Genomic DNA, 12,578 nt, shown 5'->3' on the forward strand with positions numbered 1-12,578 from the left:
GGGCATCGACTAGGCGCCTGTGCCCAGAATGATGAGAAGCAAGGGCCAGCGTGCCTTGGCATGACCTGGCCATTCCTGTGTTCTCAACTCTGGCAACAAGGGAGCTCTACCTCTACCACCTCGGTTCCCCCACAGCACTTCACTATTGTACTGGCTTGTTCTCAGAGGCAGGATCCCCAAGAGGAACAGAGACCACCCCAAACTTGAGGAGACAAAATTGGAAGAGACACCCCCGCCCGCGCGCCCCACTAAGGGTTAAAGCATAGAGAAAAGAAAGGAAACTGAAGTGGGCCCCAAAAAAACGCTCTAGGCCTGGGAAGAGCAAGGCAAACGGAAGTTGCCTGAAAGGTAGCCTGATAGAGCAACGTTCCAGAGTTCCAGAATCCCCTGGTGCAGGAGGCTCAGCCCCAGAGAGGCCAGGCTCAACTTCTTGGTGCTTCAGGCCCCATGAGATACACCTCTCTCTTCTCTCTCTCTCTCTCTCTCTCTCTCTCTCTCTCTCTCTCTCTCTCTCTCTCTCTCTCTCTCGGCTTTTTGAAACAGAGTTTCTCTGTGTAGCCTTGACTGTCCTAGACTTTGTAGACCAGGCTGGCCTCGAATTCACAGGGATCTGCCTGCCTCTGCCTCTAAATGCTGGGATTAAAGGCGTGGGCCACTTCGAGAGGATTCTCTTAGAGATCAAAAGATCTGGTCTTCACCCTGCGCATCACACAGGTGTCTAGTTTGTAGCCAGTCCTTTCTCTGGGATCACTACCAGCCAGGGGAAACCAGATGGATTAGCGATCACACGCTGCAGACTGCATATGCTGTATATATAAGGCTGTACGGTATGAAGGCTCTTGCCGTAAACGCTTCTTCAGGATTGAGCAATTAGATTTCTAGACTTTGGCAAGGGGAGAGCATTTACTGCTTTCACCACTTCCGGAAGCAGTGAAGAAGGTGCTAGAAGGGATCGGTTGTCACAGCACTCTCACAGTTAACGCATCACACACCCTCAGGAGCACACCTCAGCTGTCACCCTGCGGCTGCCATTTCCCCCAGAACTGCAGACAGAACTGACAGCCACTTGGAGGGGGGCTTCCGCCAGCCGGGAGGGGTGTGGTGGCTCATCCCCTGACACATGAAACTCACACACCTCCACTGATAAACTGAGGAGACATCACCAGCGCTGACACGCACAGCTACCGATGCCGATACACCATCCATTCCATCAATCGCTGCCACGCACGCACACCAATGCCTGGGCGAGCATCACGCACAATTCTTCTGAGGTCAAGCACCACCGAAACGCCTAGTTTAAAAACCCGTCTGCCTCCTTTCTCGGTATCTGACCTTAAATCACTTAATCCAAGAGCAGAGTTCCTTAGATTCCCTAATTCTTTAATTAAGGAGACCAGCAACGGGGAGGCCAAGTTCAAGGTAGTTAAGGCCAGGGTCGAAGTAAAAAAAAAAACCAGGAATAGAAGGTGCTGTGGGACTGTTAAACGCTCCCTTGCTCCCGCTTCTGCCACTGGCCTCTTTCCCAGCACGTCCACTAGCCGCCCACCCGGCCCCCGTCGGCCTGTCAGTGGAGTAATGAATGCGCGCTCCGGGCCCTGGGCCCCCCCTGAGTCGTTCATCACTGCCAGCACCGCCCACCTCTGCCTCCTGCCGGGAGGGCTCCACAGCAGCAAGGGCCCTTCTCCCCCTCGTCGTCTGCCACCCCCCCCCAACCCCGGACCACTAATTGTCAGATTGAGATGTTGGTTTGTCAGCTGGGAGCAAGCTCCAAAGAATCCGCAGTAAAACCTGGACTCCTTGAACTTCCTCTTGGCTCCACTTGGCTTTGCCCGGATTTGGAGCATTTCTTGGTTTGATGTGGATGGTTTGGATTTTACTCAGAAGAGCGAAGATAAGAAGCGCAGAGTCATTCTCGTCCTATAGGAGGTGCCATAGACTAGGACGCCTGGCATTTTCCAAAGGGGGGGGGGTGCCCTCGGGCTTAGTTTCAGGTGCGAGGTGTGGAGACCCTCAAAGTTAAGTGCTCCACTCTCCCAGCAGGGGACACCCAGGACTTTGATCTGCCTTTCTCTGGCAACTAGTTAGTCTCCACTTGCCCTCAGGAAGGCCTCAGGCCACGGGTACCAAGTTCCCCTTAGGGGATGCCCAAATTCTTTCCTCTTCCTCTGTGAGTGCCTCGGGAGTCTGTGCTCCACCGTCCAGCAGGAGAAGCGCGTGCAGGACGCGGCTCCGCCCCGGCCCCGGGCGCCTAGGTTGCAGTCCCAGCCCCGCCCTCTCCCGGGCCCCGGAGCTCCCGGGCGGCCGGCTGAGTGACGGGCAGCGGGTGATTATGCGGAAGGGGGAGCGAGGTGCGCCGCGGGCGGCAGCGTTGACCCTTCACATTTCCGATCCGCCGGGACCCTCATCCATCCGAAGCTGCTCTTTGTCTGGCCGCCTAATTGCTGGCGGACAGGATGGATGGCGGGACCGACAGCCGCGGAATCCCTAATAAAGGCCGCGGCCGCGGGGGAGGGAGCGCAGGAAGGAGGGGGAGCGAGAGGGAAGGCATGGAGGAGATGGCAGGAAAGCACTGGGCTGCCGCCGAGAGCTCTGAGGCGTTGCTTGCTGAGCTCACTGAAGCCAAGCTTGGCCCAGGGTGTGGGGCAAGATGTGTGAGGCCGACTTTTGTCTGAGAGCTGTGGGTATGGGGCTGGTTAAAGTTGACTGCCAATCAAAGAACGAAAGAACTAGGGTCCCCGCCAGAAAGAGCATCCTAGGGCCTACCTCAGTTAGCTGACCCCTGGAGACTTCAAGCTTGGCGCTTCCTCCTGGACTCTCAGCTCTCAACAGCCTGCACCCCAGCTTCAGCTCTCCGAACCTCATCCACTTCCTTTCACCTGTCGGCCTCCCAGCGAGGGATGCAATATCCCAGCGGAGAAATGAGGGGTAATGACAGCTGTCTGTGCAGCCGACTGCCACATTTCATTAACCAGAGGCTGGAGAGGGCCAGAGGTGGCGACAGGGGAAAGGGATGGGGTTGCCAGCTCAGAGGGAGGTGGAGAGGGTGCCCCATCTGGATGAGTGTACTGGGATTCGGAAGGAAGCCGCCGCTGGGGCCTAATAAACATTTTGAAAGCACTCGCTGGGGAGCCAGGAGCCCACTCCCAGGAGTGGGGGTGATTTGGACTCAAAACTAGAGCTCCAGGCCAAGGGGACTGACTAGCTGATGGATTTGAACAGTGGCTTGGCTGCTCACAAGGGCCCTCTGAGCCTTAAAAGCACGCACATAGTCTCCAAAAGAAAGTAAAATGCGTGGTGGCACACGCCTTTAATCCCAGCACTCTGGAGGCAGAGGCAGTTGAGTTCGAGGCCAGCTTGACTTACAAAATGAGTCCAGGACAGTCAAGGTTACAAAGAGAAACTGTCTTGAAGAAAGAAAAAAAAAAACAACCAATCAACCAACCAAACAAACAAAACCAAAAAAAGAAAAAAAAAAAGGAAAGAAAGTAAAACACACAGGTCCAAAGACCAGCTTTCCCCAGCTGGTCACAGAGGAACAGGGTTCAGTTTTCCCTTTGGTGCAGTAAGCAAAATGTCCCTAGTTTCGTTTTTTTTCCATGTCCCCCGCCGCTATCTGAACCATTCTCTGTAGCTAACCCTTAGCCTTCTGTTGGCCAATATTTGAACTTTGGTGGTGTCAGAGTTGACAGCTGGGCCAGAGGTTAGGGCCAGTGGTGGAGGAAGTGAAGACAACTGTGGACTTGCACAGTAGATTTTTGGGTCTCTATAAACATCTTGCCCCTACTCCTGCCCAGCTTTCTTAACCCTTGCATCGCCTCTGTCGCCATGTCTCTTTTCCAAGCATTGGGAATGAAGTTGAGGTATCAATGCTCTCATCCTAAGAATATCCCATCCCCGGCTAGGGATATCTCCTTACAAGATGATAATTGGACAAACCACTTCCCGGTGGTTCTGGACCCCTGTTCCCCACCTTTTCCAGATAGGGATAAAGCAGCCACCTCTCAGGGATTCGGGAAGGATGCAATAAGAATTTCTATGGACAAAGCTCTAAAACAAAACAGGCTTTATAATGTCACCTCCAGGCCGTGCAATGCCTCCTTTGTTGTTTGTTTGATTTGGGTTATTTTATTTTTTATTTTTATTTTTATTTTTATTTTTATTTTTATTTTTTTTTGAGACAGGGTAGCTCTGGCTGTCCTGGTAGGGACAGACTGATAGGGTAGACCAGGCTGGCCAAACTCACAGTGATTCGCCTGCCTCTGCCTCCCAAATGCTGGGATTACACTGTACCACCATGCATGGCTTAAGTTCTCTCCTTTTAAACAAGGGGTCTAATGTCAGGCAACCCAACCTACTTCTAGCTTGTGTGTCCTCTGAAATGGAACCCAACTTTAATCCCAGCACTAGGGAGGCAGAGGCAGGTGGATCACTGTGAGTTTGAGGCCAGCCTGGTCTACAGAGTGATTCCAGGACAGTCAAGGCTAATACAGAGAAACCCTGTTTCAAAAAAAAAAACAAAACAAAACAAAAAAATGGAACCTAACCTCAGCATGGGAGTGGGTATCACTTCTACTGGTCCTGAAGAGGAGGAAAGGGAGGATACTGGGCGCGCGCGCGCGCGCGCGCACACACACACACACATACACACATGACAAAACTGAGGATTGTACAAGTGATGAAAACCACTTGTGGTCCTCCCACCTTTCTTTATTGCTGACCTCCTCAGCCCTTTTCTTCCCTAGAGGGCATCTGGGTCAGTGACAATAAGTATGAGAGAAAGAACAAAAAGAAAGAACCTTCAAGGAGCCAAGACCTTTCTGCTAGACTTCATAAAAATTTAACATGAAAACTTCTGCAGAGTAGAAGGTACATAACACATGCAAATCATATGCTAATCACATGCTAATCTAAAGTCTAGCCCTTAAAGCTGGGACACACACACCTGGTTATTGCCTTGGGGGAAATTCTGGGGAAACCCCTGGGTTCCAGGAAGGTAAGGATTCCCCTTCAGGGTCCTGTTATGGAATGTAGGTTGGTTTTAGGACTGGAGAGAAGTTAAGTGTGTAATTTGGGATTAGGATCAATGTAAGTACAGTCATTGGTAGAGGTTAGTGCAGGATTCAGAGCAGGCTGTGCACCTTATTAGGAGATCATGGAAGTCATCCCCTCCTCACCTCCTTCCCACCAACCTGCAGAATGCTTTTGTTGTCCTCTGGCCCACCGCCGCTGACCTCCCATTCTCAGGCTCATCCGTTCACTGGGGCCTCCTAGTTTGATCACCAAAGAAGCTCTAGGTAAACAGTCTCTGACCCCTCCCCATTCCCCAGCACGTTCTCATAGATTTTGGCCCTAGGAAGACTTGCTGGTCTTAGCCCTAACTAGATCCCTCCTTGGACGAAGGTGACAGCTGCAGGGGAAGCTGTGAGGACCTGGTGAGCTGGCAGCTCCATTCCAAAGCGTGGGGAAAGAGCAACAGAACATGAATAAATTCATAGAGCTGGCCCCTTGGCTCCCCGTGAGCCAAGCCTGCTCCCCCTCACCCCCCCCAGCACACACACACACACACACACACACACACCAAGCACAGCCGATGCTGCCTGCAGCCTGGCTGCTCATGGTGGTTTGTGCTGGGGATGCTATAGAGAAGAAAGCTCGCATCTGAAAGGGGCTAAGGTGAGGGGACCAAAAAGGGGGTGCTGAGAACTAGAATGAGCCTGGTGGATGAAAAGCCGGGCAGAGAGATGGTCTCTGCTAAATGGAGGGAGGGGAGTGAGGGGAAGACAGAAGAGGGGTGTCCAGACTTGGGGTGGATGAGGCCCGAGGCTCTGCAGCAGAGACTGGTGTGAACGGGACCCGCTTTCCCTGGTGCATCCATCAAGCAGCCTGGGGGAGCAGATCTGGAATTAGACATGCACAGGGCTGACAATGGCCCTCAGCCCCCCGAGGAAGACAAATGGTGACAAAGACCTTGAATAAAATTTGTATTTATGGCTGGAGGAGGAGGAGGAGGAGGAGGAGGAGGAGGAGGAGGAGGAGGCCCTTCCCCCACTGGCTGCCAATCCTTTCTGTTCTAATCCCTCTCAAGCAGGTGGAGACCTCGCCCAGCTCCCAGCGCAGGCCCCGCCCCAGCCGAGTCTTTCTCCAGATTGAGACTGGGGATCCAAGTAAGGGGTACAGGAAAGACGAAGAGAGATCACCTTTCACCGACAACTGTGCCCCGATGTATCTTGTGTCCTCTGCTTTGTACAAACACATCCTGCACACCACACTCTTGGCTCACCCTACTCTCCAAGAGGCCCTTAGGTCTACCAACACCCGAGGTCCTTCAGTTCCAAACCCCACTCTCCCAGTCTCTGACCTACTATCTATCCCCTGAGAAGATGCAGCCATGAGAGCCAGTATTCCTTCTTGGCCGCTCTGAAAGCAGACATGATCACCTTTCTAGTCACCAAATACCTAATCCACGTTTGAATCATATTACTATGCATAATCAACGAAGCAGCATCCGCTACCTGGGGGCCTAATTTCTCTAGATTCTCTCTCATAACAAACAACTGGGGAGATGAGAGGGAGCCAAGCCTCTGTGGGGCCAGTCACGATAGCTAGGGCATGGCAGGGTCCTGCCAGACTGGGCAGGCCAAGTGACACTACCCTTTCTGACTCTTTCTCCCCAGGAGCTTCCATGGGTTTTCAGTCCTGAGACAGAATAAATGGCTTTTGTGGCTCTCAGCTTTTAGGACTAAGACAGAGATATAAATACCCTCCTCAGGCAGCCTCATACATGCACACACAAAGACAGTCCTACTCACCCAGGCACGGCAAGGCCAGGATCTTATGGCCACCCCACAACACACACACACACACACACACACACACACACACACACACACACAGTATGCAGCACTGTCACAACGCACAGACCCACAGCCTCCCACTCGCCTTGCAGAACTGCCCCGCCCCCGCGTCTTCCTCACAGTTGATATGTCACATTGGAGTCCGAACACGGACCTGGGTGTCTCTCTGCAGCGCGCCATTTACATTTCTCTCTCGATCTGTCAACCTGTCTGGGCTCCCTTCTCCCTCTCTCCGTCTCTGTCTCTCCCTTTCCGCTCTGGGGCTGTCAGTCTCTTTTCGAAGCTTTGTCTCTCTGTCTCTGTCTCTGATTTCTCTGCTGTACATTTCCTGCCCATTCCCTAGTCCGTCTCTCTCTCTCTCTCTCTCTCTCTCTCTCTCTCTCTCTCTCTCTCTCTCTCTCTCTCGCTCTCCCTCCCTCTATCTCTCTCCCCTCCATCTCTCTCTTTCCCCTGCTTCTGGGGCTATGAGACCCCCTCCAATCATAGAGGCCAGGACCGGGCTGGTCAACAAGTACCGGTTGAACCTTTTGCTTGGGGGGCACCGAGGGACATGTGGTGGCGAATTGCTATTTATGTCTGTTTTCTGTTTGTTATATGTGAGTGCCCTCGCCCCTTCTTTAGCTCCGCAGTCCCCTTCTGAGGTCTTATATGTATATTGTCACCTGACCCCTGTTTACCCCAACAGTGTGTCCATCTTCCTCTAAGCTCTGAGAACGCCAAACTCCAGGTACAGGATGAAAGTAAGGATACATACGGTAAGGGCTGAGAATCGCTGCAGAGCCCTGGGAAGCTGGCAAGGAACCTGGAGGCCGGGGCTCGGCGGGGGAGGTGGGGGAGGTGGCGCGGCCTGCCCCGCCCCCGTGCTTCCCGCTCTAGGCGCCAGGGGTCGCTCCGCCTGCGGCCGCTTATAGTGGCTCCTGCCGCGCAGCGACTCACACCACCCGCACTGCCGCCGGGGAGGAAGGTTAGGGACGCAGAGAGGGAGAGCGCTTGCGGGAGAGGGACGCCTGGCTAGGGCTCTGAGGAGGGCTGAGGCCACGGCTACTGAAGGAGGCAGGTAGTGCTCTCCAAGAGCTAGAGTGCAAAATCTCCGACGAGGTCGCGTCCAGTGAGAACCTCACCCCCTACCCCCAGCAGCTCAGAGCCTGGGACGTCGGGAGAGCCGGGAGAGGTCTCGGGTCTAGCGGGGAGAAATCAGCGAGGGGAGCCCGGGATCCAGACAGCACCATCCGCAAGAAAGCAACTGTCTAGAGAGCTGGAGCCCCAGACCTGTGAGAAACCAGCCGTCCAAGAAGCTGCGGGTCTCAGGTGCCCTGGATCATTAGAACTGCACCCGCGGGTATTATCAGACTATAGGTTCTGAACCATCAAGGGCTGTCCTTGGCCCAACCCGCCGGGGAGATTGCCACCCTGACAGGCGGTTTGGGAAACAGCACTGCTGTGACAGGAGGAAGTCGCCGGGGCAAGGTGGTCCGGAACAGCCGTCGGGAGATTCAGACCGGGGCCCGAGCCCGCGGAGAGCCCCGGGCCTCCGCCGCCATTGCGCCCAAAAGTGAGGAGGATTTGCTGGCCCTGGCCGCGTCACGGCTGAGCCGCCGCAAGCGGGTGGCCGGCGCGGCCGTCGGGGTGGCCATGGTGCTGTTGCTGCTGGTAGCCATCCCGCTACTGGTGCACAGCTCTCGCGGACCAACACACTATGAGATGCTGGGTCGCTGTCGCATGGTGTGTGACCCCCACGCACCCCGAGGCCAGGGCCCCGACGGCGTGCCCGCCTCGGTGCCTCCCTTCCCTCCGGGTGCCAAGGGTGAAGTGGGGCGGCGAGGGAAGGCTGGCCTGCGGGGGCCACCAGGACCCCCAGGTCCTAGGGGTCCCCCTGGAGAGCCAGGCAGGCCAGGTCCCCCAGGTCCTCCTGGCCCAGGCCCTGGAGGGGCAGCGCCCCCTGCAGGCTACGTACCCCGAATTGCCTTCTACGCGGGTCTTCGGCGGCCTCACGAGGGTTATGAGGTGTTGCGCTTTGACGATGTGGTAACCAACGTGGGCAACGCTTACGAGGCAGCCAGCGGCAAGTTCACCTGTCCCATGCCAGGCGTCTACTTCTTTGCTTACCATGTGCTCATGCGCGGCGGCGACGGCACCAGCATGTGGGCCGATTTGATGAAGAACGGGCAGGTGAGATCGCCCCTCTACTTAGCCCCAGATCTTACTAATGACTTCCTGAAACTCCCTGTGCTCGCTTTACAGCTCAGCTCCTCCACTCAGACGCTACCAAGGTACCCAAGAATGCCAGGCTACCAAAAAAAAAGTATGTCACCTTAATTTAGTCACAGGGGAGGAACCGGGGGTCTGGAAAAGAAAATCACCTGTGGAAAGTCCCATGGGGCACTAAAACGTTAGGACCAGAACTCAGAATGCAAACAAAGCTTAATGTCTGTGCAGCCTCACCCTCACACTCCAACCTCCAACTGCCCCTTGCCAAATCAAATGTCCTCGGTGTCTGGCCCACCTTAGCCTCTTCTCTCCTCCTGCCTTGAGCTGCCCTCTCTACTGGCCAGTCCTCTCAGGGCAGTGGGCTTCCCCGCTCTGGCATGGAACAAGCTATTGGAGAATCTGTTTCCAAGGAATTGGAATGGCATCTCTTGTTTTGGGTAGTGGCAGACTTCCCTCAGGTGAAGCCGTTCGGCTTGGGTTTTTCAAGGAAAGGGGGAGGGGGAGAAAACACTAGCTTGCCCACTTGCCAGGGTCCTATTTGTTCATCCCCAGGGATTGGGACCAAACCTAGACCAAGCCTTGCCCTCAGCTAACACTGAGGCAGTCTGTAGGCAGATGTGGGAAATGGTCTGCTGGCTCAGAGGCCACATAGGTTGTGGGATGAGGCAATTTAGGTTTGGGTTTGGGAAAAAAAAAAAGCTAGGAGGAAGTGGACAGGGAGAAAGGAGGCCTGGTCTAGGGCCCTACACCCCCCCTCCCTGATAACCTCTCAGATCGCACTAGATGGTACTACCAGTGGGTAGTCAAAACCATAGCCCTCACCCCCAGAGAGAGTTTGAACAAGCAGGATGCCGGTAGGCTCAGGTGGAAGAAGCTGCCTGTACTCTGCAGGGAGAGGAAGGTTTGGGCTGAGCAGTGACCTCTGAGTGTTCCACAGCGGGTGGGGGGGGGGACATGGGGAGGGCTGGCCCTGGCCCTGGCTCTGCAGGCCTATTCCTCAGGGAGTAGCCTAAGCCTTGAGCCCTGGTACACAGCTGAAAAGCTCCAGGATCCTAAGGCGACACCACCCAGTCCATCTTCTGCTTCATCTTTGGGGTAGTGGTGGGGTGGGGTGGGGGGGCTGTTCCTAGCAAGGCCTCTCTTCTGGAGCCTAAGGAAGGGGAGTTGTCAGGGTATGTGAGTCCTCATGCCATTGACAGTGTTTGCAAGGAAGTGAGTGTCCACGTGACCCCCAGGGGTGTTTCTGTGACTGTGGAATGCCAAAGTGTAAGTAGAGCTCGGTGTCTTCCTGCTGGTGGCACCGAGTAGGCAGACTTGGTCTGTGCCAGGAGTCTGGGAGGAGACTGGAGTGTGTTGGTTTTGCAGGGGGGTGGGGTGGTGCAGCTCCCACTCTGTATTCCAAGGAGCCAACACTGCGGCCCTGGGAATGGTAAATAATGATTAGAATAATGATGAATAATTAATGATTTAATAACCAGTCCCAATGGGATGGAAACTGAGGGAAGGGGCTGGCAGTGTGACTGCTGCAGCAGCCCAGAGATTAAGACCAAAGGGAGACCTCCCACATGGTGGGGGACCAGGTAACACTCCACAGGGAATTAGAGCCCAGGAGGCCAAAGGGAAACAGTCCACTCTCCTATTGGTCCAAGCCAGGTGCAACAGACACATGCGTGCCCCAACACCTCAGGAAAGCTGGTTTAGCCAGCACGCATCCTAGAAGGATCCTGAGGGCTGATTCTTTTTTTTTAGCACGAGAATACCAATTCTGTAAAATATTTTCTGTATACAAAACATGGCTCTGCACTCACTTCTGAGAGTTTAATCTTAACTATCTTATGAGGTAGGTTTCACTGCTCTAGTACAGGTCCAGAGAAGCCGTGACATGTGTACCCAAGTTGAGCCTGAGAAGCTCTGAGGTCTCCTAGCTCAGCGGTTCTCAACCTTCCTAATGCTGCAACTCCTAATACAGTTCCTCCTGTTATGCTGACCCTCAGCCTTAAAATTATTTTGTTGCCGTTTCATATCTGCTACGGTTAAGAATTGTAATATAAGCCGGCCTGCCCGTGGTGGTGCACACCTTTAATCCCAGCACTCGGGAGACAGAGGCAGGTAGATCGCTGTGAGTTCGAGGCCAGCCTGGTCTACAAAGTGAGTCTAGGACAGCCAAGGCTACACAGAGAGAGCTTGTCTCAAAAACAAACAAACAACAACAAAAACCCCAAAAGAACTGTAATATAATGCCAGAGGGTTGACCCCAACACACAGGTTGAAAACTGCTTTTTGGTCCCACCCTACCCCTGTATAAACCATCCTTGCTCTAGCAGCCACCCAACTCAGCCCCTTTGGTGAATTCAGCTCTGCGCAGGACGTGAGGATTGTGGGGCTGCTTTTCCGTCCCACTTCACTAGGTCCGGGCCAGCGCCATTGCTCAGGATGCGGATCAGAATTACGACTACGCCAGCAACAGCGTCATCCTGCACCTAGATGTCGGTGATGAGGTGTTCATCAAGCTGGACGGTGGAAAGGTGCACGGCGGCAACACCAACAAGTACAGCACCTTCTCGGGGTTCATCATCTACCCAGACTGAGGCCAGCACCTCACATACTCTCACGTTCGGTCACCGCCCCTTTGACCCCTCGCTCCAATCCACACCCACCTCCAGCTAGCCCTCCCCAAGGCCCCATCCCCCGAGCCTGCGGACTCTCCCGCTCCCCAGAGGCCACCTAAGCGGGGTGGAATGGATTCCCGGGGTTCAAAGGTTTTAAGTGGCTGGGGGAGTTGAGAGGTAGCAAGACCCAATAAAGAGAGCGGCTTAGGGAGGGACCACCTCATGTGCTCCAGAGAGACCGAGGTCATGGCTTTCCCTTTTGGCTGGAGCTGGGGAAGACTCCTAGGCCAAAAGGAGCATCCTGGCAGGGAAGGGGAGAAATAGAAGGAGCCTGTCTAGGTGAGAGGAGACTGGCACAGGTTGGATGCTCAGTAGCCACTTTTTCCTTCCCCCTCCTTCATCTCCATTTTCCAGGCTCCAGACATAGGCAGCCTTCCGGTGACCTGGAAGACTTCCTTCCTAGCATTTAAACCCCATTTTGTATAGCCCCCATCCCCACCCTCTCCGGGCTAGGTCTTGGGGCTACAGATACTGTTACTTCTTTCAATAAAGCGAGGTTGGGGATTGTGTGTGCCTGCCTACCTTGGTGCAGAGTTGGAGGGACGGTGTTGGAGTGGCCTGACACCTGGGAGGGCGCCCGCCCTGCCTGTCAGTCACCCCGGGGAGATTGATCAATGCAGCTAAGCCTGGCCAGGCCTGCTTGTGCAGAAGGGGAGCATTGTGGGTAGAGTGTGGAAGATTCTAAAGGCAAAGGTTTGGAGTGCCTGCATGAGAATTCTAGTGGCTTTTTTCTTCTTTGCTGTTGGTCTGTTTGTGGTCTTCTTTCTTCTATTATTTATTTTTGGTTTTTTGAGACAGGGTTCCTTTGTGTCGCCCCGCCTGTCCTGGACTTGTTTTGTAGCCCAGG

General features: G+C 54.4%; 1 protein-coding gene across 3 annotated transcripts; it reads left to right on the forward strand.

The window, feature by feature from the left end:
* Positions 1–7,759: 7,759 nt before the first annotated feature.
* On the forward strand, positions 7,760–12,240 carry C1QL4 (complement C1q like 4). Of its 3 annotated transcripts, none has more exons than XM_084751518.1 (2): positions 7,760–9,023; positions 11,418–12,240. In XM_084751518.1, the coding sequence occupies exons 1-2, from the start codon at positions 8,487–8,489 to the stop codon at positions 11,544–11,546; spliced, it is 666 nt and encodes a 221-aa protein (XP_084607644.1). In that variant the 5' UTR covers positions 7,760–8,486; the 3' UTR covers positions 11,547–12,240. The 3 variants fall into 3 exon arrangements, with proteins under 3 accessions (XP_084607644.1, XP_084607643.1, XP_084607645.1); XM_084751517.1 differs by having other exon boundaries at positions 11,471–12,240; XM_084751519.1 differs by having other exon boundaries at positions 11,387–11,468.
* Positions 12,241–12,578: the final 338 nt, after the last annotated feature.

The sequence above is a fragment of the Acomys minous genome, assembly GCF_964271855.1.
Source record: "Acomys minous genome assembly, chromosome: 12".
NCBI classification, from domain to species: Eukaryota; Metazoa; Chordata; class Mammalia; order Rodentia; family Muridae; genus Acomys; species Acomys minous.

Bases quoted from the DNA above. Each gene is read 5' to 3' on its own strand.
- C1QL4 (XM_084751517.1), top strand. From the start codon at position 8,487: ATGGTGCTGTTGCTGCTGGTAGCCATCCCGCTACTGGTGCACAGCTCT. The intron at 9,024-11,470 runs GTGAGATCGCCC...CCACTTCACTAG, and splicing joins ATTTGATGAAGAACGGGCAG to GTCCGGGCCAGCGCCATTGC.